The following is a 21,295-nucleotide window of genomic DNA, read 5'->3' on the forward strand; positions in this document are numbered from 1 at the left end:
GCTACTTCAGCTCCGAGAGGAGAAACGCATCGCTAAAAACCCGCAGCTTAGGTGGGAATATAAAATGGGAATGGAAAAGGGATGAAAGGCGGTTTCCAGGAGAAGTGTGTGGCCAGAGCGGGAATGCAAACACCAGCCCTGCACCTCCCAGAGCCATTTCTTCATCACCTGCTGCTCTGTCACCACGGGCAGCACTCGGGGACACGAAGGAATGCAGCAGGATCCAGGATTGCTCGGAGCAGGAGACGCTGGCCAGGAAAACCTGGACACTGCGGAGAACATTCCCAAAAATCCAGGAGCCTGCTGTGGTGGGACGTGGCAGCCCCTGGCCAGGAGCAGCATGTCTCACGTGGGAGAAGGAGGGAGAAGACAAAAATGTTTTGCATTTCCCATTTCAATAAGCGTGGCTATGCCCTGGAAGCTGGGTAATTCTGTTCTTGGGGTGCTTTGTGTATAGTTGAATTAATTCACCCCGAGGCTGAAGTGAGGAGGGGAAGGTTCGCTCTGGATAAACTTCTCTACAGACCTTCAGGTAATTAAGGACCGGTAACAATGACATCTTTGCTTCACTGGTTACAAACCACTACAAAGAGCCATACCAACGAGTTAATTGCTTCCTCTGCTATAAATACATAAATAAGTTTAAAAATTTTGTATCAGCGTGGGTGTGGAGCAACTTTGTCAGCCACACAGGAGCCTGGGCCAAGAAGAAAGCAAGGCCTGACTCGATAACACTGACAAACGGGTGGAGTCTTATTTTTCACGATGATTTTGGTAACACTTCTTCACAGAACTGTGAGGGGAAACAGCACTTGCCATTCCTTCAGGCAGGTGTCCCCTCATGGAGCTGTGAGGGAAGGAGAGATGGCTCCTGCCATTCCCTCAGGCAGGTGTTCCCTCATGGAGCTGTGAGGGAAGATGGTTCCCGCCATTCCCTCAGGCAGGTGTCCCCTTATGAAGCCATGAGGAAAGATGGTTCTGCCATTCCCTCAGGCAGGTGTCCCCTCATGGAGCTGTGAGGAAAGAGGGCTCCCGCCATTCCCTCAGGCAATTATCCCCTCATGGAGCCCTGAGGGAGAGATGGCTCCTGCCATTCCCTCAGGCAGGTGCCACAAAGTGATGGGTGTGTGAGGGCGCATGAGGGTCGGGATTTGCCATAGTTTGATGATCAGTGTGTAAGAGCGCAGCAGGGACGGCATTTGCCGCACAGTGACCGGTGTGTGAGGGCGCAGCAGGGACGGGAGCCGCGCATGCGCAGGAGCCGGCCCGGCCGCGCGTCCTCGCGGCGCGGGGAGAGGTCTCGCGCGACGGGCGCGCGGCTTAAAAAAAAAAAAAAAAAAAAAAAAAAAAAAAAAAAAAAAAAAGGGCGGTGGGCGTGACCGGCGGCGTCAGCCCCGCAGCGCGCGTGCGCGGCCGTGAGGGGAGCGCAGGGCAGCGCCATATCCCGGCCCCCCCCCACGCGCGCCGCCCCGGCACCGCGCGCATGCGCGCTGAGCTGCTGCGGGCACCTGCGCAATAGTGATCCGCCGGTCGCGCTCGGCGGAGAGCGGCCCGGGAGGACATGCTGCCAAATAGTGATCCCTGCCTGCCGGTGGTCTCCTGAGGGGGCTGCGGGGTCCGGCCGCCGTCCCCACACACCGCACCCGCCCGGGCAGCGCTCCCCGCCTCCCTCCGGCCTCCCAGCAGCGCCGCACCGCCGGCGGGGCCGCTCCTCGGGCCGCGAGGTGAGAGCGGAGGGGAAGGAGTTGTGACGGGAGTGGGGGGGGAGCGCAGGGCCTGAGGGACGAGGGGGGGAGGGAGGGTGGCGGGGAAAAGTTGGGGACAGACCTGGAGCGGGGATTGCTGGAGGCCGGCAGGCGGGGGGACAGGGGCTGCGGGTGCCTGGAGCCGGTGAGGGAGCCGGAGTGGGGAGCGGCGAGGCGGGCCGCGGTGGGAGCGCCGGCCCGGGCGCTGAGGGTGACAGGTTGTGGCCTGGCCACAATGGGAGCCCGTTCCCCCGGCAGCAGCGGGGCTGCGCTCGCTGGGAACGGCAGCCGGGCTCGCGGCTCTGCTCCCCAGGCCAGGGTCGGGCCTGTGGTGCTGCTTGGAGGAAATGGTGCATCATCCTGCAGTGTGGAAAGGGAAATTATTCCCTTTCCCGGGGAGCTGGGGCCATCCCGGAGCTCTGCTGCTGCCAAGCATCGTCCGCATTCCTGGTGTTCCAGAGGGGAAAGAGCGCCTGGAGTGGGAGACGGAATGGTCTGGGTCTGACAGCAGTTCTGAGAGGGGCAGGAGGATCTCAGCTGTGATGAGACCTGCTGTCAGCTCTCCCTAACAGCATGGCTGAATGTGTTTGTGTTGTGACATAAGGAAAAGAAACACTTCTCCCTCATTTCCTCTTTTTTTCCCACTTTACCTTTGGAGCTCTAAGTGGTGGCTTGTTGTGAAGCCCTCTGAGAGTTTGAAGCATGACACTTATTTTTGCTTTATCAAACAGAACTCTAAACCCTGAATTATTTCAGTGAAACATCCACCTGATTTCCCTTTCAGTGACATTTTCCAACCAGCTGCCCACAATGATTTGGTGTCATTTTCTCCCTTGTTTTGTTGTGACCTGAAAAAACATATTTTTTCCCCCCTTTTGTTACTGTGTTTTGATTGAGCTTGGGACAGCCCAGCAGCAGAATGCTCAGAGGGTGTCGTCCTGTCCCTGCATCAGCAGTGGACAGTGGCACAGAACTGTGCCCATCAAATGGAAACTGCTCCCACATTTGCCAGCCTGATTGGCTGGAGTAGAGTTCCTGGTACAAAACTACCCCTTTTCTCCCCAAAATCTCGAGGATTTGGGCACAAACACAGGTCAGGGAGGGGGGTTAAAGTGAGGGCATCACTGCCAGCCCAGCCCACACTGAATCGCTTCAAACCCCCACAGTTTCTTATGCCATCCTTCCTCCAGTTTCCTGCTGCTTTCCTGTGGAGGAGGCTCCGGTGCTGCCCGTGTCCCTGCTAGATGTTAAACCAGTTAACTGAGCAGCTCTGGCCCAGTTTCCACTGGGGTTAATCTGGGAGCCTCTCCTGGGCAGGGACTGCGGGCTGATCTTGCTGCCAGCGGGATTGTCCTGGGCACGTCCCGGCCTCGCTCCTGGCAGTGCCCGGCGTGGGTTTGCTGCTGGCTCCTGCCCCCCTGGAACTCGGGATCGTGCCGGGCCTGGGCGTTATCCCTGGCAGCTCGGGCAGGAGCTGCTGCTCCCCGAGCAGGGGGAGCTGCAGCCTGGGAACCCCACGGGAATTCCGTGGGATCCCTGCTCCCCGCCCGCTCCGGCTGGAGCTGCTGCACGGCTGGAGGATTATGTAAGATCCCTCTGGCTCCTCAGCCTCGCTCTGCTGGGCTTTGCTGCTCGGTGCAGAGAGGAAACGCAGCACAAACCTGTCGGAAAATGGAGAAAGCCCAAAATAAACAAACGGGGACGGCCAAAACCCTTTCAGTGAGAGAGCTGCTCCTTCGTTCTCAGTCCAGGAGCTGCTGCCGGGAGTTTCTGTGCTGGGAGTTGAGAGCCCTGGAATGAGAACGTGTGGCCAAGTCCAGAAACACCTGACAGGGCAGGAAGCTGCTGTGGGGTGAGGCGTTTGTACCCTCGAGGAGGCGGAGGAGCTGCTGCTGTTCAGAAGCTGATCTGGGAATCGATTGGATTCTTTTTGTTGTTGTTTTCCTGTTTTTAAATGTCCCTTCAGTGCCTGCTGTGGGAGGAAGGAGCTGAGTGGTAATTGAGTGTTGAGCTCTCCTCTCTGGTGAGCAGGGACAGGACCTGAGGGCAGTGTCAGGAGGGATTTGGGCTGGATTTTAGGGATTTAGGGTGGATTTTAGGGGAAAGCTCTTCCCCCAGAGGGTGGTGGAGCACTGGAACAGCTCCCCAGGGAATGAGCACATTCCCAAGGCTGCCCAGGGATGGGATTTTGGGATGGCCTGTGCAGGGCCAGGAGCTGTGGGGGATCCCTGTGGGGTTTGTGCTGTTCCACGAGAGGTTCTGGAAGTCTCTGTGCTGCTGTGCACGCCTGAGGAGGAGGAGAACACAGAGCAGGGATGAGCTGGAACTGGGAGGAGGGGCTGGGGTTGTTTTGGGGTTTTCCCTCCCTGTTTTTAGGGCTGGAAAGGCACCAAAGACCTGACTGTGGTCAGTGCCTGGGGAATTCCTGGGTGTCCTGGGAGGGAATTCTCTGGCTGCAGGCAGGGCTTGCAGTGCTGTGATCCGAGGTGTCGCTGGCCTCTCAGCTCCAGGGATTTTTAGACATCTGTGGAGTTTATAAAGTTTATTTTTAGGCATCTGTAGAGTTCATAAAGTCAGGATTTTGGCAGGGATTGAACATTCCCATCTGGAAGGTGCTGGTTTGGCCATGGATGCAGCAGAACCCAGGAGGATCTGCTGGTTTTAGAGAAAATAGGGCTGAAATTTTCATATTAAGACCTCGGTTCAGCTTTTCTCAGCCTGTGTTACAGATCCTCCTGGGAATGTTCTGGTTTAAGATTTAAAAATGGCTTTAGGCACAAACACAAGGTTTAAGTTGTGCATTTGAGGCTGGGTCTGGTGTCACACTTGGGCTGTGAATTAAACACAGCAACGCTGGGGCTTTGAAAATTGATCCAACTTGTGATAACAGAAATAATTTTCCATCAGCAGAGAACGGCCTTGTGCACACCTGGGGCAGAATTAAACACAGCAGAAGTCCAGAGGTTAATCTGAAAATGGGCTAATTTTAGATATTAGGGGTCCTGTGAGGTCAGTAATTGGTGAAAATGCTCTGGAGTGCTCAGCATTTAATTTACAGCATTCAGGGACATTTTGGGTCGTGTCACGCAGAGACTTTTCAGCAGGTGAAATCCCTGCCCGGGATTTCGGGTCCCTGGAGGGGACACCCAGCTGGCACAGCCCCCGTGGTGGCAGCGGCCTGGCAGGGCCAGCAGAGGCTGCAGGGCTCTGAAAGCAGAGCTGGACAGGTACGAGTTTGTTTGCTGTCCCGGGCCAGGTGAAAAAGTCATTCAGGAATTTGTGTTGTCTTTGAAGGGTGGCTTTGATTGCTGCTCTGCCCACACTGCTCCAGGAATGGGCAGCTCTGCCCTTTCATTCCCTGCCCTTTCCCCCCTTTTTCCTGTTCCAAAGCCACCCTCCTGCTGTCCTTCCCGAGGCTTTGAAGGATGCAGGGAGTAAAGGAGCTTTTCCTGCCTCATCCCTTGTTTTCCTGCTCCATGAGCCCGTCCTGCTCCCTCTCCCTGATTGTTCCCAGGCACTTTTTGATGCTTTGCTGGCCCCAGGAGCAGCCACTCATCTTTTGAACCCCTCAATTAAAAATCTCCTTCCTTCTTTCCCAGCCTGCCCTGAGTTCCCTTTCCGGGAATAAACCTGTCTGGAAGTGGAAATTCCTGGGAATTTCTGCTGCGTTTCTTAGGAGGGTGTTGGTTTACCCTGAGATGCAGAAAATGACTGATTTTTGGGACAAAAGTCCGGTGATTCCGGAGTCTGTTCCAGGATTGTTTGTTGGGTTTTTGTGCCCACCTGTGGCAGGTGAGGTCTCAGGGGTTTCCCTGCTGGAGGCAGAGCTGAGCTGTGGAGCCTGGAGGGGATTTTGGCAGGACAGGGGGACAAGGGAGCGTTTCCTGTGCTTCCCCGGTGCTCTGGCTCTGCCCTCGGATCCAATGTCTCCATCTGGAAGTGCTTGGGAATGGGGTGAGACTCACTCTGCTCTGAGCTGTGATGTTAACTCTGTCCCGAGCCAGGAGTTTGTTATTTATAGCCAAGCAGTAGCAAACTCTCACTGTACACAGGGGGCCATAAAATAATATTTTCTGTTTTGTTTTCCTGTGCTTTGTTATTTCTGCCTGTGTCTGACGTGTGTCCCTGCCTCTCCTGAGCCACGATATCTGAATTATTTCCCAAATATTTCCCTCAAACCTCTGTGCCTGCCGTGCTTTTCCATCCAGCTCCCATGTAGAGGTGCCAGCGCTGCTGGGGAGGTGACACCTGGTGACCTCTGAAGTGTCCTGAGCAGGCAAACCCAGCCAGTGGAGAATTCCCTGTCAAGGAGAAGACCAGGAGCTGGTTGTGGCTAGAGGTTTCATTCCCACCTTCTGGCCAGGGATGTGTGGAACTGCTGTTTCAGGGGATTCTAAAGTTATTTTAAGTTTTTAAATCCATCCTTTTAACTCTTCTTAAATACAAGTTGCATTTTCAGAGATCGGAGTACCTTGTGTGGCAACGAGTAAAAAGGTGTTTGTTACAAACCAAATCACTGACATTTACTGCAGTTTTAACAACAGAATGCAGTTTCATGGCCTGCTCTCGTGGTTTATTTATTTATTCCCTGTGTTTCTCCTGCTGAAGCCTTTCCATCCCTGACCATCTTGTTGCTCAGCGTGCAGACAGGTGGCCAATCCCAAAAACCCTGCCTGCCTTCCCTGGCTGCTGCTCCTGCTGGAGGAATCCGTGACCCCGTTGTGGTGAGGTGCTGCAGGACACAGAGCCGTGAGCAGAAGGCTCAGCCGGGCTCTTCCCTCTGCCAAATCCCTCCGTCCTGGGCCCCAGGCTGGGCTTTGGGGTGCTTTGTGCTGGCTGGAAATGTTTCAGTGAAACACTCAGTGTAACATCACGTTTTGAAGGTGTTTCGAGGGAGATGGAACCCCTTGAGTTGGTTTGATTTGTCCTCAGTTCTGATGGTTTCTGTCTGCCTCTCTGTGCCCCCCAGGTGCAGCTCAGCCCCCACTTCTGTGCTGGTTGCTGATTTTGGTGGTTCCTCTCCCTGCTAGGTGCAGCTGATCTCCATTCCCTGCTGGTTCTGATCTCTGTGGCTCCTCTCTCCCAGGTCCCACATCTCCGTTTCCTGCTGGTTCTGATCTCTGTGGCTCCTCTCTCCCAGGTCCCAGATCTCCATTTCCTGCTGGTTCTGATCTCTGTGGCTCCTCTCTCCCAGGTCCCAGATCTCCATTCCCTGCTGGTTCTGATCTCTGTGGCTCCTCTCTCCCAGGTCCCAGATCTCCATTCCCTGCTGGTTCTGATCTCTGTGGCTCCTCTCTCCCAGGTCCCAGATCTCCATTCCCTGCTGGTTCTGATCTCTGTGGTTCCTCTCTCCCAGGTCCCAGATCTCCATTCCCTGCTGGTTCTGATCCCTGTGGCTCCTCTCTCCCAGGTCCCAGATCTCCATTCCCTGCTGGTTCTGATCTCTGTGGCTCCTCTCTCCCAGGTCCCAGATCTCCGTTCCCTGCTGGTTCTGATCTCTGTGGTTCCTCTCTCCCAGGTCCCAGATCTCCATTCCCTGCTGGTTCTGATCTCTGTGGCTCCTCTCTCCCAGGTCCCAGATCTCCGTTCCCTGCTGGTTCTGATCTCTGTGGTTCCTCTCTCCCAGGTCCCAGATCTCCATTTTCTGCTGGTTCTGATCTCTGTGGCTCCTCTCTCCCAGGTCCCAGATCTCCATTCCCTGCTGGTTCTGATCTCTGTGGTTCCTCTCTCCCAGGTCCCAGATCTCCATTCCCTGCTGGTTCTGATCTCTGTGGCTCTTCTCTCCCAGGTCCCAGATCTCCGTTCCCTGCTGGTTCTGATCTCTGTGGTTCCTCTCTCCCAGGTCCCACATCTCCATTCCCTGCTGGTTCTGATCTCTGTGGCTCCTCTCTCCCAGGTCCCAGATCTCCATTCCCTGCTGGTTCTGATCTCTGTGGCTCCTCTCTCCCAGGTCCCAGATCTCTGTTTCCTGCTGGTTCTGATCTCTGTGGTTCCTCTCTCCCAGGTCCCAGATCTCCATTCCCTGCTGGTTCTGATCTCTGTGGCTCCTCTCTCCCAGGTCCCAGATCTCCGTTTCCTGCCGCCTGTGCCCTGCCCGATTCCAAGCTGGCGATGTCCAGGGTGCCGAGTCCCCCCCCTCCGGCAGAGATGTCCAGCGGGCCCGTGGCCGAGAGCTGGTGCTACACACAGGTCAGCTGGGGCTGGGGGCTGCACTTACACAGGGGAGTCACACACAGGGCATTTACACACTGCAGTCACACACAGGGAGTTGCACACAGGGCACTTACACACTACAGTTACACGCAGGGCAATTACACACAGGGCACTTACATGGGGGAATTACACAAAGCAGTTACGCACTAGTTAAACATAGCAATCACACACTGCAGTTACACACAGGGCACTTACACATGGGGGAGTTACACACAGGGCACTTACACAGGGGAGTTACACACTCTAGTTAACACAGAGTTACACACTCCAGTTAAACACAGCAATCACATACTGCAGTTACACACTTTAGTTAAAGACAGCAATCACACACTGCAGTTACACACATGGCTCTTACACAGGGGAGTTACACACTGCAGTTATACACAGGGCAGTTACACGGGGGAGTTATACACAGGGGAGTTATACACAGGGCAGTTACACACTAGTTAAATGCAGCAATCACACACTGCAGTTACACACCACAGTCACACGCTCTAGTTACACGCAGCAGTTGCACAGCAATCACTGTAGTCACACACAGGGCAGTTACTCGGCAGTTACACAGCAGTTACCCCAGCCCCACACTGCAGTTGTCTCTCAGGAGCCCTGGAGCTCCGTGCCAGGTCCCCCACCTGGAGCTGGGGGCTGCACTTTGTCCCTCTGGGATGGGCAGGGCTGATCCCACGCTCTGTTCTCTCCATGCAGATCAAGGTGGTGAAGTTCTCCTACATGTGGACCATCAACAACTTCAGCTTCTGCCGGGAGGAGATGGGGGAGGTCATCAAGAGCTCGACCTTTTCCTCTGGAGCCAACGACAAACTCAAGTGGTGAGGCCCAGGGAGAGGGGCTCATCCCAGCTGGGCTGTGGGGCTGGGCCAGGGAATCCATGAAAACCCGGTTATCCTGCACGTGTGAGCCCCAACACCTCAGCAGGGTTTGCACACAAACCAATCTTTACCTTCAAAGCAGATTTCTGTGATGAACCCAGGTGAGGCTGTGAGGGTGCACAGCCCAAATCACCCCCCAAATCCAGCCCCTCATACTCCATGGGGTTCTAAAGTGAATTTTTCCTGCTGTGAATTCCCTTTCTGTGAGTGGCAGCTCAGGGATGAGGGAAGTGCCAGCATCCTCTCACTGCTCCTGCCCAGGAGCTGCTGCCTCTTCAGGGTGACCTCATTTGGGCCTTTCCCTGTCCTCGAAACCTTGCTTATCTTCCCAAGGCCTCAGTCATTTCCAGTAACTCAGAGTGGACTTTGCTCAGAGCCTGTGTCTGCTCTGAGCTGTGTCCTGGTGCATCCATGGGCTCTGATTCCTGGTTTTAGCCTGCTGCTGAGTAGTTCAGAATTTCCCTTTTCAGTACCACTGGTGGGAAAGCAGCCCCTGGATGAATTGTATCCATGGGATACAGTGTGAGCTCCCTCCTTTGGGTGGCAGAGCTGTGCTTTCCTTGGCCTGCCTTTGTTCCTGTCACCTTTGTCCCCTCTGCTCTCAGCCCTCCCTGGAACATCTGGATCTGTGGATTTGGTCCCTGTGTGTGGGAGCTGTTCATTATCTGTCTGCTTTTTGTTCTTGGTGGATTCTGTGTCATGTTTCAGGTCATGGAAGAGCCTCTTCCTGCCTTTTCTTCACACAGGAGGTGTTTTTCCTTTTAACCCTGTTTTTTTTGTGTTCAAGAACCACCAACCTTCCAGAAATCTCTTGTTCCTTGCAGTTGCCTCCTGTGGAATTTTATCAACCATTTCTCTGCATTTGTTGTACTTCCTCAAGGCCATTGCCTCCATTTTATTTATTTCACTTTCCTTTTGTGAGGATTGGTATCCTGGGGGCTTCTCAGTGATTCCAGCCCTTCTCCCTGCTCTTTTCCCTAGGGATTTGGTGGGCTGCCATAATTCCTGGGTGTTTTTCTCAATGTGGGAGTGCAGCTGTACCCCAGCTCTGCCCCTTCCAGCCCCCGTGCTCCCCTGGGGCTCAGGGATCGTTATCAGCCCTTGTTTGCTGTGCAAATGTGAAAATGCCACGGTGCCCTCCCTGACATTCCCACCCCCCTTTTGCAGGTGTTTACGTGTGAACCCCAAGGGGCTGGACGAGGAGAGCAAGGATTACCTGTCCCTGTACCTGCTGCTGGTCAGCTGCCCCAAGAGCGAGGTCAGAGCCAAGTTCAAGTTCTCCATCCTCAACGCCAAGGGAGAGGAGACCAAGGCCATGGGTGAGTGAGACCCTTCCTGGGGGGAGTGAGACCCCTCTGGGGGAGAGAAACCCCTCCTGGGGTGGGTGATACCCCTCTGGGTGGGTGAAACCCCTCATGGGGTGAGCTGGGCCAGGCTCTGGGCTTTGCTGTGTCCCTGGGCCAGGCTCTGGGCTTTGCTGTGCCCCTGGGCCAGGCTCTGGGCTTTGCTGTGCCCCTGGGCCAGGCTCTGGGCTTTGCTGTGCCCTGGGCCAGGCTCTGGGCTTTGCTGTGCCCTGGGCCAGGCTCTGGGCTTTGCTGTGCCCCTGGGCCAGGCTCTGGGCTTTGCTGTGCCCCTGGGCCAGGCTCTGGGCTTTGCTGTGCCCCTGGGCCAGGCTCTGGGCTTTGCTGTGCCCCTGGGCCAGGCTCTGGGCTTTGCTGTGCCCCTGGGCCAGGCTCTGGGCTTTGCTGTGCCCTGGGCCAGGCTCTGGGCTTTGCTGTGCCCCTGGGCCAGGCTCTGGGCTTTGCTGTGCCCTGGGCCAGGCTCTGGGCTTTGCTGTGCCCCGGCCCGGGTTAAGCCAGGCCTACCCTGCAGAGAGCCAGCGCGCCTATCGCTTCGTGCAAGGCAAGGACTGGGGCTTCAAGAAGTTCATCAGGAGAGATTTCCTGCTGGACGAGGCCAACGGGCTCCTGCCAGATGACAAACTGACCCTGTTCTGTGAGGTGAGGCGTGCTGCAGCCCCACACAGCTCCCAGCCCCACAGAGCTCCCAGCCCCACACAGCTCCCAGCCCCACAGAGCTCCCCAGCCCCACACAGCTCCCAGCCCCACAGAGCCCCAGCCCCTCACAGCTCCCAGCCCCTCAGAGCTCCCCAGCCCCACAGAGCCCCAGCCCCACACAGAGCCCCAGCCCCACACAGCTCCCAGCCCCACACAGCTCCCAGCCCCACACAGCTCCCAGCTGGGCGGGGCCAGCCCCACACAGCTCCCAGGCCAGCCCCACACAGCTCCCAGCCAGGCAGGGCCAGCCCCACAGAGCTCCCCAGCCCCACACAGCTCCCAGCCCCACACAGAGCCCCAGCCCCACACAGCTCCCAGCCCCACACAGAGCCCCAGCCCCACACAGCTCCCAGCCCCACACAGCTCCCAGCTCCACAGAGCCCCAGCCCCACACAGCTCCCCAGCCCCACAGAGCCCCAGCCCCACACAGCTCCCAGCCCCACACAGAGCCCCAGCCCCACACAGCTCCCAGCCCCACACAGAGCCCCAGCCCCACAGAGCCCCAGCCCCACACAGCTCCCAGCCCCACACAGCTCCCAGCCCCACAGAACCCCAGCCCCACACAGCTCCCCAGGCAGGGCTGAGCCATCCCTTGCCCCGCTCTCATGGGGTTGGGAATCACTGCTCGGTGTTTTCACCCTGGGGTTCTCTACTCTGCCTGTTTCTTTTTCCCTGCCTGCTTCATCCCTCTGCCTTTTGGCTGCTTCCTGCTGGGCTTTTCCCTGGAGTGGTGGTGGGAACTGGGCAGGTTTGAGGATCATTTCCTGGTGCTTTGGTGTTCCCATCCCTCTGTTTGTGCTCCTTGATTTGGGGCCTGCTTGGGATAATCACAGCCTGGGTTTGCACTGGGAACTGCCCTGCTCAATAAAAGTGAGCTTCTGTTTATTTCCTTCAATGTGTCTGCACAGCAAGCAAAGAGAAAAATGTGAGAAAAGGGAATTTTGCAGTAATCACCATTTTCTGGTCACCGTGTTGGTGTTTTTCTACAACATCATTATTATTTCACTTGTGCTATTCCAGGCAAAGATTCAGCCAGTTATTTCCAAACCCAGATATTTAAGTTGAAAAACCTTAATGAGCAAATAGAAACTCTAATTTAATGTCTTCAGAGCTTCCTCTGCTTCACTCCCATTGTCTTTTTAACTGCAAACCCTCTCCTGGAGCTGTTTTTTTTTTGCCAGAAGAGAGCAGAACAAGTTGTTCTCTCCTTGCATCTCCTGCACTTTTTTCTGGGAGTCTTTTCTTTTGCTGTGTTTTCTTTCAGGAATAAAAGAAGGGCTTCAAAGTCCTTTGACAGCTGGGATTTTTGGGGGGTTTTTGGTTTGCTTTAGAGGTGTTTTTTTTCCCAGGTTTTGGCCATCACAATCATGCACATGTTTAAATGAGCAAACATCTCAATGTTGTTTGATCAGCAGCAGAAATTCCTAGGGATGGAGGGAGCCCTTCCTTGAGCACAAAATGGGAGGAGAAAGGAGAGTCTGGTGTGGCAGAAACAAATCCTTACCTAGTTTGGCATCCAAGGCTGGGATTTCTTTTTTCTTTTTCTTTTTCTTTTTCTTTTTCTTTTTCTTTTTCTTTTTCTTCACTCCCTGCTTCCCTTCTCCTTTCCCACCCTGTGGACCTTCTCTGGCTGTCCTTGCTCTCCCTTGCCCAGTGGTCCTGAACAGAACTGGAATTTACCTTGGGCTGCACAGCAAATCCAGGGAATGGCCTCACCTCTGCTTCCCCTCCATCACTCCCGCTTGCAGCAGGGCACAATTAATCACTGAGTTTGCTAATTGGCCTCTGCTGCAGCTGTGGTTTAACCACGGGGCTGGTGCTGCACGGGCTCCCAGCGAGGCCCTTCTGGAGGAGATTCCTCACCTTTGGAGCAGGGATTGGGGATCTGCCTGCTCCAGATCCCCCTCCCTGTCTGACAAAGCTGGGCTTTGTGGAGCTCAGTCTGGAGCGGGGTTTAATTGTGCTGTAGAATATTTAGCTCTCCTGGGAGGAGAAGCAGGAGGGCACTGAGGGGTCAGCCCCTGCCCCTGTGGGGTCTGTGCTGGGCTCTGGGAGCTCTGTGTGTCCCTCATTTCCCCTGGAGTGGTGGCTGTTGCATTATTGATTGGGGAGGTTTCACAAGCATGGAAGGAGAAACTGGGTCAGGTGTGGTGTCTGGAAAAAATCGGGAAAGAGCAAAAATCCGGTTCCACTTCCTTCAGAAACCTCCTGAATTGCATGGACGTGCTGTCAGCGTGGGGCTGGGAGGGAAATCTGCCTGTGGGGTTTGGGATTTGGGATGGACACCCAAACCCCCAACCCGCTGCAGGGATCTCTGCAAAGGATCCTTTAAAAGCGGGGAAGTTTTACCCCCGGTGCCTGGGCAGAGCTGCAGGGCAGGGCAGGGCAGTGTGTGAGTGTCCCTGTGCCCAGGTGAGCGTGGTGCAGGACTCGGTGAACATCTCGGGGCAGAACACCATGAACATGGTGAAGGTGCCCGAGTGCCGCCTGGCCGACGAGCTGGGCGGGCTCTGGGAGAACTCGCGCTTCACCGACTGCTGCCTCTGCGTGGCCGGCCAGGAGTTCAAGGGCCACAAAGCCATCCTGGCAGGTGGGTGAGCCCTGGGGCTGCCGGGGAGACGGGCACTGGTTTGGGGTGGGGGGAGTGGTTTGGGAATGGTCTGGGATGGAGGGAATGGTTTGGGAATGGTTTGGATTGGAGGGAGTGGGGGGAGTGGTTTGGGATGGAGGGATTGGTTTGGGAATGGTTTGGGATGGAGGGAATAGGGGAATGGTTTGGGGTGGGGGGAGTGGTTTGGGAATGGTCTGGGATGGAGGGAATGGTTTGGGAATGGTTTGGATTGTAGGGAGTGGGGGGAGTGGTTTGGGATGGAGGGATTGGTTTGGGAATGGTTTGGGATGGAGGGAATAGGGGAATGGTTTGGGGTGGGGGGAGTGGTTTGGGAATGGCTTGGGGTGGAGGGAGTGGTTTGGGATGGAGGGAATGGTTTGGGAATGGTTTGGGATGGAGGGATTGGGGGTGTGGAGGGAATGGGAGAATGAGGGAGGAGTGGTTTGGGATGGAGGCAATGGTTTGGGATGGAGGCAATGGTGTGGGATGGAGGGAGCTCAGAGCTCATCCATGGCAGGGACACCTTCCACAATCCCAGGGTGCTCCCAGCCCCATCCAGCCTGGCCTGGGACACTCCCAGGGATCCAGAGCAGCCCCAGCTGCTCTGGGAATGCCATTGTCCCGGGCAGTCCCTGTGGGAGGTGCTGGCAGCAGCAGCAGCCCTGCCCAGAGGCTGCAGCACTCCCAGGGGTCCCGTTCCCCCCGCAGCACGCTCCCCGGTGTTCAGCGCCATGTTCGAGCACGAGATGGAGGAGAGCAAAAAGGTGAGAGCCAGCAGCACCCCCAGAAGGGAAAGGCCCTGCCCAGGGCATCCCCTGGCACTGCTGCTGCTCCCCTCTGCTCCTGCAGGGAGCAGGGAAAGGGATCCGGGGTCAGCTGTGCCTTTGTTCCCTTGGGAAGGAGCCTGAGGGGGACAGGGGCAGGTGGAGAATGTGGGAGTTGTTCTTGCTCCATCCAGATATTTCCTTTCTCCCCTCCATTTTCCCTGTCCATTTCCCCCCTTCCATTTCCCCCTCCATTTCCATTTCCCCCTCCATTTCCATTTCCCCCTCCATTTCCATTTCCCCCCTCCATTTCCATTTCCCCCCTTCCGTTTCCCCCTTTTTTTCCCTTTCTTTCTCAAGTCCAGCTCCTCGTACCCGATTTCCCTGTGGCACTGAAGGGTTCTGGGGCAGGAGGAGCCCTGGAGGTCCTGGGCAGACCCCAAAAGGCTCCGTTTTCCCCCTGCAGAACCGGGTTGAGATCAACGACGTGGAGCCCGAGGTTTTCAAGGAAATGATGTGTTTCATTTACACCGGGAAGGCCCCAAACCTGGACAAGATGGCTGATGACCTGCTGGCAGCTGCTGACAAGGTAAACTCGGGATTTAGGGGTGCTGGGGGAGCTGGAATGCCATGGGATTTCCTCTCCACAGTGCTCCCAGAGCCCTGGGATGGGCAGGTTCCTCAGAACTGAGGCTTCCAGGGAAATCTGGGAGCACACCTGGACCAGCAGATCGACAGAGAACACACCTGGAGCTGCACAGCTGGAGATCCATCAGGGATTTCTGTCTCCACTGCTCATTTTTGAGCATTTTTGAAGCTTCCAGAGGACTCTGCTGCAGATCTTCCCATTAAACCATCAGGAATTTTTGCTCTACTGCTCATTTTTAAGGATTTTTGGAGCTCCCAGAAGAGCCTGCTCAGCATGATCCGAGCTGGGCTGCAAAGACAATTACAGAGCAGACCCGGGGATGTTTCTCCGTGTGGTTATTCCCAAATCCCCAGAGCAGTGCTGAGTCTGGACAAACAGTTCTCCTGCCAGCCCTGAGGCTCTGGAAATGGAGGAGTGGGAAATGGTGTTGGTTTTCCTGCTGCAGTGACAGCCCCTGCAGCTCCTGGGAGCTCTGGAATTCCCTGGGGCTCTGCTGGAATTCCCTGGGGCTCTCCCCCCTCCCTTTGCAGCCCCAGAGATGGGAGTGAGAGCTCTGTTAACCCCTGAAAATCTATCATTTGCCACCAAAAGTATTCCTTTTTTCTTCTTTTTTCCCTTAGAAGCGACTCAGTGCTAGGGAAAGATCCAGTCTGGAGCCTGAATCCTGGGATTCTGCCCTGCTCCTGGAATCCTGGGATTTTCCCTGCTCCTGGAATCCTGGGATTTTCCCTGCTCCTGGGATTTTCCCTACTCCTGGGATTCTCCTGGGCTGGGGGTGCTTTGTGCCCCTTTGTGTCCTTGGGCTCCATCCCAGGGCTGGGTCAGGGGGGAAAAGCTCCATTCCAGCCAGGATTGAGGTGGGAATCAGAGCCAGGAGATTCCAGGAGCGGTCACAGCCATCCCCACATTTATCCAATATTCTAAGGTATTGGCTGGAGGAGCAGCACTTAAGGCAGGGAGAGCTTTAATTCTGACTTCCTTGCCTTTTAACACAGCTTTGCTTTCCCTTTCCAGCTCATTGTGTGCCTTAAAAGCAGGAATAAAAAACTCCTCCATGAAAGCACATAAAGCAACCAATATTTACCCGGGGGACTGAAGCAGCTCCCTCAGAGCTCTGCTGTCTCTTAGGAAAAAGCTGTAATTAGCCCAAAACCAACCAAAATTCAACTTCAGGAGCTCCGGGTGCAGGAGGCTGGGGGGAGCTGAGGTGGAATTAAAAAACGAGGAAGGGGAAATGTTGCTGCTGAGAGCCCACAGTGGCCACTGGGGGCCAACAATGTAATTAAAAATGAGTTATTTGTAGCAAAAATGGAACTAAAAAGTGGATACATGGAGGAGAATGTTCCATCTCCAGCAGGAGAGTGCCCAGCTTTATTTGTTACATTTCGAGGCTCTGACAGGCAATTATCCAAACTCATGGCTGGCCTCATAAACTGCTTTATTTATTGAGACAGATTAGCAAAGAAATTTGATTTGCCCTCTCAATTTGCCAGAGAAAACTCCGAGTGCTCTGCCTCTGTTATGAGCCAGGCTTCAGGGCTTCACGAGCTGGAATTCTGCATTTGAATCCAATCCTAACGGGGAAATCTCAGTCAGAACCTAAAACCAGTTAATCATAGACCAATTTGTGGTGATGGAGCTGATCCCCTGGCAAAGATCCCACAAATGGATCCCAGCTCAGGGCACAGAACATTCCTGGGTGCAAACCTGAACTGGAGGAGCACAACTTGGGGGTTCCCACCCCCCTGAGCTGTTCCCTGCTGTAATTCCATGGTTTTGTCCCCAGCATGCCCTGGAGAGGCTGAAGGTGATGTGTGAGGGTCCCTGGGCACACCCAGGTGTAATTCCAGGTGTAATTCCATGGTTTTGTCCCCAGCATGCCCTGGAGAGGCTGAAGGTGATATGTGAGGGTCCCTGGGCACACCCAGGTGTAATTCCAGGTGTAATTCCATGGTTTTGTCCCCAGTATGCCCTGGAGAGGCTGAAGGTGATGTGTGAGGATGCTCTCTGCAGTAACCTGTCTGTGGAGAATGCAGCTGAGATCCTGATCCTGGCTGACCTGCACAGCGCAGACCAGCTCAAAACCCAGGCCGTGGACTTCATTAATTAGTGAGTAATTGCTCCAGGATGGACAAACCCTCCCCTTTCCCCTTTTCCTTTCCCCTTTCCCCTTTTCCTTTCCCCTTTCCCCTCTCACTGCTCACTCCACACAAACCCAGGCTGGGCTCCCTCCCACCCCCAGGATTCCAGGATTTGTTGTGAGCTGTTCCTCGGGAGCAGCAGGGTTCCCACTCCTGGGCTGGCCCACGCAGGGAAGGTTCTCCTCTCTTATTTTTGGATTCCCTCCCATGATTTATCCAGCATTCCACATGTGGAATTGCCCCAAACCCAGGCCAGAATTGTCCCCTGGGGCTGTCCAGAGTGGGAACAGCCCGGGAGCTGCTCTGGAGCTTGCTGGGATCACCAGGAGGTGCAGGCAGGGGAGGATCAGGGAATTCTGATCCTGGAATGGTCCTGGCCGGGAGCAGCCTGGGATAGCAGGAGCCATCCCTGCCCATGGAGCTGGGGGAGCTTTCAGCTCCTTCCACCCCAAAGCATTCCATGATTTGATGCTGAGGGATTGATCCCAGCTCTCAATCCAGCAGCAGATGGAAAATCCCTGCCAAGCTTTAATAAATGGAACATTTCTGTCACTGGGTGCAGTTCTTCCAGGGCTTTTTATATCAATTTAAAGCGCTCCTGTGCCGAGAGCTGGGCTTGGGGTGAGCTCTGTGTTCTGCCATCCCCCCTGGAATCTACTGCAGCTTTTCCTCCTGAGCTCCCGGCCTGGAGTGGGGCCAAACCCCTCAGACACCTGAGGGAGCCCAGGAGGAGGAAACCCCCGAGCTCCTCAGGCCTGGGAAGAACCTGGAGGGCTGCTCCCACTATCCTGGTCCCTAATCCCAGTTTGCTCCCAGTTATTCCTGTCTCTAATCCCAGTTTGTTCCCAGTTATCCCAGTCCCTGATTGTGGTCTGCTCCCTGTTCTCCCAGTTTCTATTCCTGGTTATCCTAATCCCCCATTCTCAGTTATCCTAGTCCCTGGTCCCAGTTTGCTCCCGGTTACCCCAGCCCCATTCCGAACCCCATTTCCAGCCCCATTCCCAGTTATCCCAGCCCCATTCCTGGTTACCCCAGTCCCATTCCCAGTTACCCCAGCCCTGATCCCAGCCCCATTCCCAGCCCCCCCAGCCCTGATCCCAGCTCTCTCCCATACCCCAGCCCCATTCCCAGTTCCCCCAGCCCTGATCCCAGCTCTCTCCCGGTACCCCAGCCCCATTCCCGGTTACCCCAGCCCCATTCCCGGTTACCCCAGCCCCATTCCCAGCTCCCCCAGCCCCATTCCCAGTTCCCCCAGCCCCATTCCCAGCCCCAATCCCAGCTCTCCCCCATACCCCAGCCCCATTCCCAGTTCCCCCAGCCCCATTCCCAGCCCCGATCCCAGCTCTCTCCCATACCCCAGCCCCATTCCCAGTTCCCCCAGCCCCATTCCCAGCCCCGATCCCAGCTCTCTCCCCTACCCCAGCCCCTCAGCCGGCCGTGCCTGTGTTGCAGCCACGCCTCGGACGTGATGGAGACGTCGGGCTGGAAGTCCATGGTGGTGTCGCACCCGCACCTGGTGGCCGAGGCCTATCGCTCGCTGGCCTCGGCGCAGTGCCCGTTCCTGGGCCCGCCCCGCAAGCGGCTGAAGCAATCCTAAACCCCCGCCGCCCTCATCCCGAGCTTTTCTGGAAGCGGCCCCAGCTGCTGCTGCCGCTGCTGCCCAGCCCTTGAGCACCGGGGAGCCGGCGAGGCCCGTGGAGCTTGGACTCTGTTGTTGGGGGGAAGAGGCTGCTCCGTGTGACATCCAGACTTTGTCCAACAGCGCCGAGAAACTTTGGGAAAAGGGGGGAGGGTGGGCTCTGGGGCTGTTCCTGCGATTCCCTGTGTCTGTGTGTTCCCTTGCACCCGCCTGAGGCCCTCCAGGATCCGGCTGTTCCCCCGGCACGCCCGGCCCGGGGCTCTGTGTGCGTGGGACGCCCGGGGCAGAGGGCTCTGCTGGCTCTGGGAGGAGCGAGGGCAGAAGTTGCGCCGAGGTTCTGCCGAGGAAACCTCCAGGAGTATTTATGGCAAACGTTCCGCAAGTCCCGGCCGAGCCGAGCGCGTGCCCCGCTGCCCTCGGCAGGAGACGAATTTGCTGTTCTAGCACTTGTGTGTCCACTGCAAACAGAAAAAATGGTTCAAAACCCCCTTTTCCTATGAAAAGTCAGCTCGGAGCGCGAGGGGCGGTGAAGGCTGTGCTGGGAGAGGACTGCAGACCCCTCGAGCCGAGAGCAGCACCGACGGTTTCTGTTTTAAACATTGTGGGAAATGCTCTGGGCATTTTTCCCTGCTTTGTTTCCCCTTTCCTCCCTCTTTTTTTAACGAAAGAAAACCCCAAGATCCCCCCCCAGGATGAATTTCACTCTTGCTGACGGCTGCGTGCGACGTCCCTGAGTTGCTCCGTGATTCTTACACTGTTTGTACCTGGTCTGGCTGTCTGGGGCCAGCCCTGTCCCTTTCTATTTAGTCACTTCTTACAGCAGAGATGTTTCAATAGCTGGGAACTCTTTTTGTTTTTCTTTTGGAAAATATAAATAATTCCTATTTTGTACCCTGTGGTATCTCTGGCCTTTTCTTTTCGTTGTTATTTTTTCAGTTCTGTTCCGTTTTTAAGCCTCCTCAGGTTCTCCTCACTCTGCCGTGTCCTGCTGGTGCCCTGAGGTTCCTGGAAACCAGGGGAGATCTTTTTGGGAATGTTGCATGGGGAATTTCAGTACAAATCTGTTGTTTCTCCTTGCAGGTGAGGCCAAAATTCCAGAGTTTTTTGTGATTCCTGTGGGATTCCAGCCCTGGGTCCTTCCAGGAGGTGAGGAGGGAGAGCAGGACAATCCTGATGGATTCAGGATGGCTGGGATGAGGGAAAGTTGGGATGTTCCTCAGCCAGGAATGTTGGGATGAGCCTCAAATCCCCTGGGAAGGGAATGGCAGCAGTTGCAGAGGGATCTGAGCTTGAACTGCCCGCGCTGGGCAGGGGATGGATCCCAGGGAATGGATCAGGGATCTCCTGTCCCGGATTTTCCATCCCTGGAGGAAGGAGAGTTCCTCTCCCTCCGTTTTCCACCCCCAGGGGCTTCAGGGATCTGGCAACTCCCTGGATCCCTGAAATGGATCCCTGAATCCCCCAGGAATGGATCCCTGGAATTGATCCCTGCCCTGTCCCTGCTCCCAGCTCCAGCCCCTCAGAGCATCCAAACCAGGAGACTTTTCCCTGGATTTGTCCCTGGCTGTCCCAGTTTGTCCCAGGTGTTTTCTGTGGGATTTTTCCTGGTCGTGGGAGCTCTCCCAGGAAAGGGAACGGAGCAAATTCTGATTTAATTTCATTTTTTTGACTCCATTTCTGAGGCTCTCTCCACTTCCTGGGATTAATTGTCTGAAATTCTCCCTCTCCCTCCATTTTCCTTCATCTCCATCCTGGTGTCCCAAATCCCCCCCGCACTTGTTCCCAATGACTTTTTTTGGAGTTAATTTAATATGAAGACATTTAATTAGAGAGGGTTTGGTTGGGTTTATTTGTCCTTTCCTGACCTGCTGCCCACTTTGCTCCTTGGCTGCAATTCCAGGCTCAGGCTGCAGGAAAATTGGCAATCCCAGATCTTGGGTGTGTTTGATTTCCATTTAATTTAAATATAAATATAAATTTCAATTTAATTTAAAGCTGGGGGTGCTGTGGATGCACAAAAAGGGGGAGAGACTTTCCTGAGTGGGGCAGGAAAAAGAAACTGGGAAAAAACCAGGGAAAAATAAAAGAGCAGCACATGAAATAATTGGAGAAATAAATGGCCTGGGAAGCTTTTGGAAAATAAACTGGATAAATAAAGCAGGAGCAGCTCCGTAGGATTTGGCTTTTTGAAGTTTCCTGGGCAAAGCGTGGGCAGGAAAATCCAGCCCGGCTTTGGTTCAAGTGGAGTTGGGATTTCTGCTGCTCCTTCCATCGGATTCCATCCGTGGGACTGAATTATTCAAATCCCTGGAGGAGCTGTGTTAATTGAGGGAGTAAATTGGGAAGGGCTGGCGAGAAAAGGGGAATTGTGGCATGGAATGAGGAGGGATCCTGGGAAGGAGAGGATGGGACCGAGAGCTCCTCTTGGAAATATTATTATTATCATTATTCTGATCACTTGATGTATTTTATTATATTATTTTATTATTTTTATATCATTTATTATTGTCCTCTTGCTCCCAGCAACAGCTCAGCTCCCCGGATCCCTGATTCCCCCAGGAACAGCAGGAAAAGGCAAGGATTTCATCC

The 21,295-nt window shown here is 55.1% G+C and overlaps 1 protein-coding gene across 2 annotated transcripts; it reads left to right on the forward strand.

Moving 5' to 3' along the window:
• The first annotated feature begins 1,561 nt into the window (after nt 1-1,561).
• SPOP (speckle type BTB/POZ protein) lies at nt 1,562-19,597 on the forward strand. 2 transcript variants are annotated; one of them, XM_085561721.1, is made up of 11 exons: nt 1,562-1,724; nt 6,832-7,749; nt 7,804-7,934; nt 8,664-8,785; nt 10,013-10,164; nt 10,718-10,845; nt 13,315-13,492; nt 14,222-14,277; nt 14,744-14,866; nt 16,893-17,035; nt 18,520-19,597. In XM_085561721.1, exons 3-11 carry the CDS (start codon nt 7,857-7,859, stop codon nt 18,662-18,664), a joined length of 1,125 nt encoding a protein of 374 aa, XP_085417847.1. In that variant the 5' UTR covers nt 1,562-1,724; nt 6,832-7,749; nt 7,804-7,856; the 3' UTR covers nt 18,665-19,597. The 2 variants fall into 2 exon arrangements, with proteins under 2 accessions (XP_085417847.1, XP_021394178.1); XM_021538503.4 differs by lacking the exon at nt 6,832-7,749.
• Nucleotides 19,598-21,295: the final 1,698 nt, after the last annotated feature.

Source organism: Lonchura striata, chromosome 27, assembly GCF_050655825.1.
Source record: "Lonchura striata isolate lonStrDom1 chromosome 27, ASM5065582v1, whole genome shotgun sequence".
Classification (NCBI taxonomy): Eukaryota; Metazoa; Chordata; class Aves; order Passeriformes; family Estrildidae; genus Lonchura; species Lonchura striata.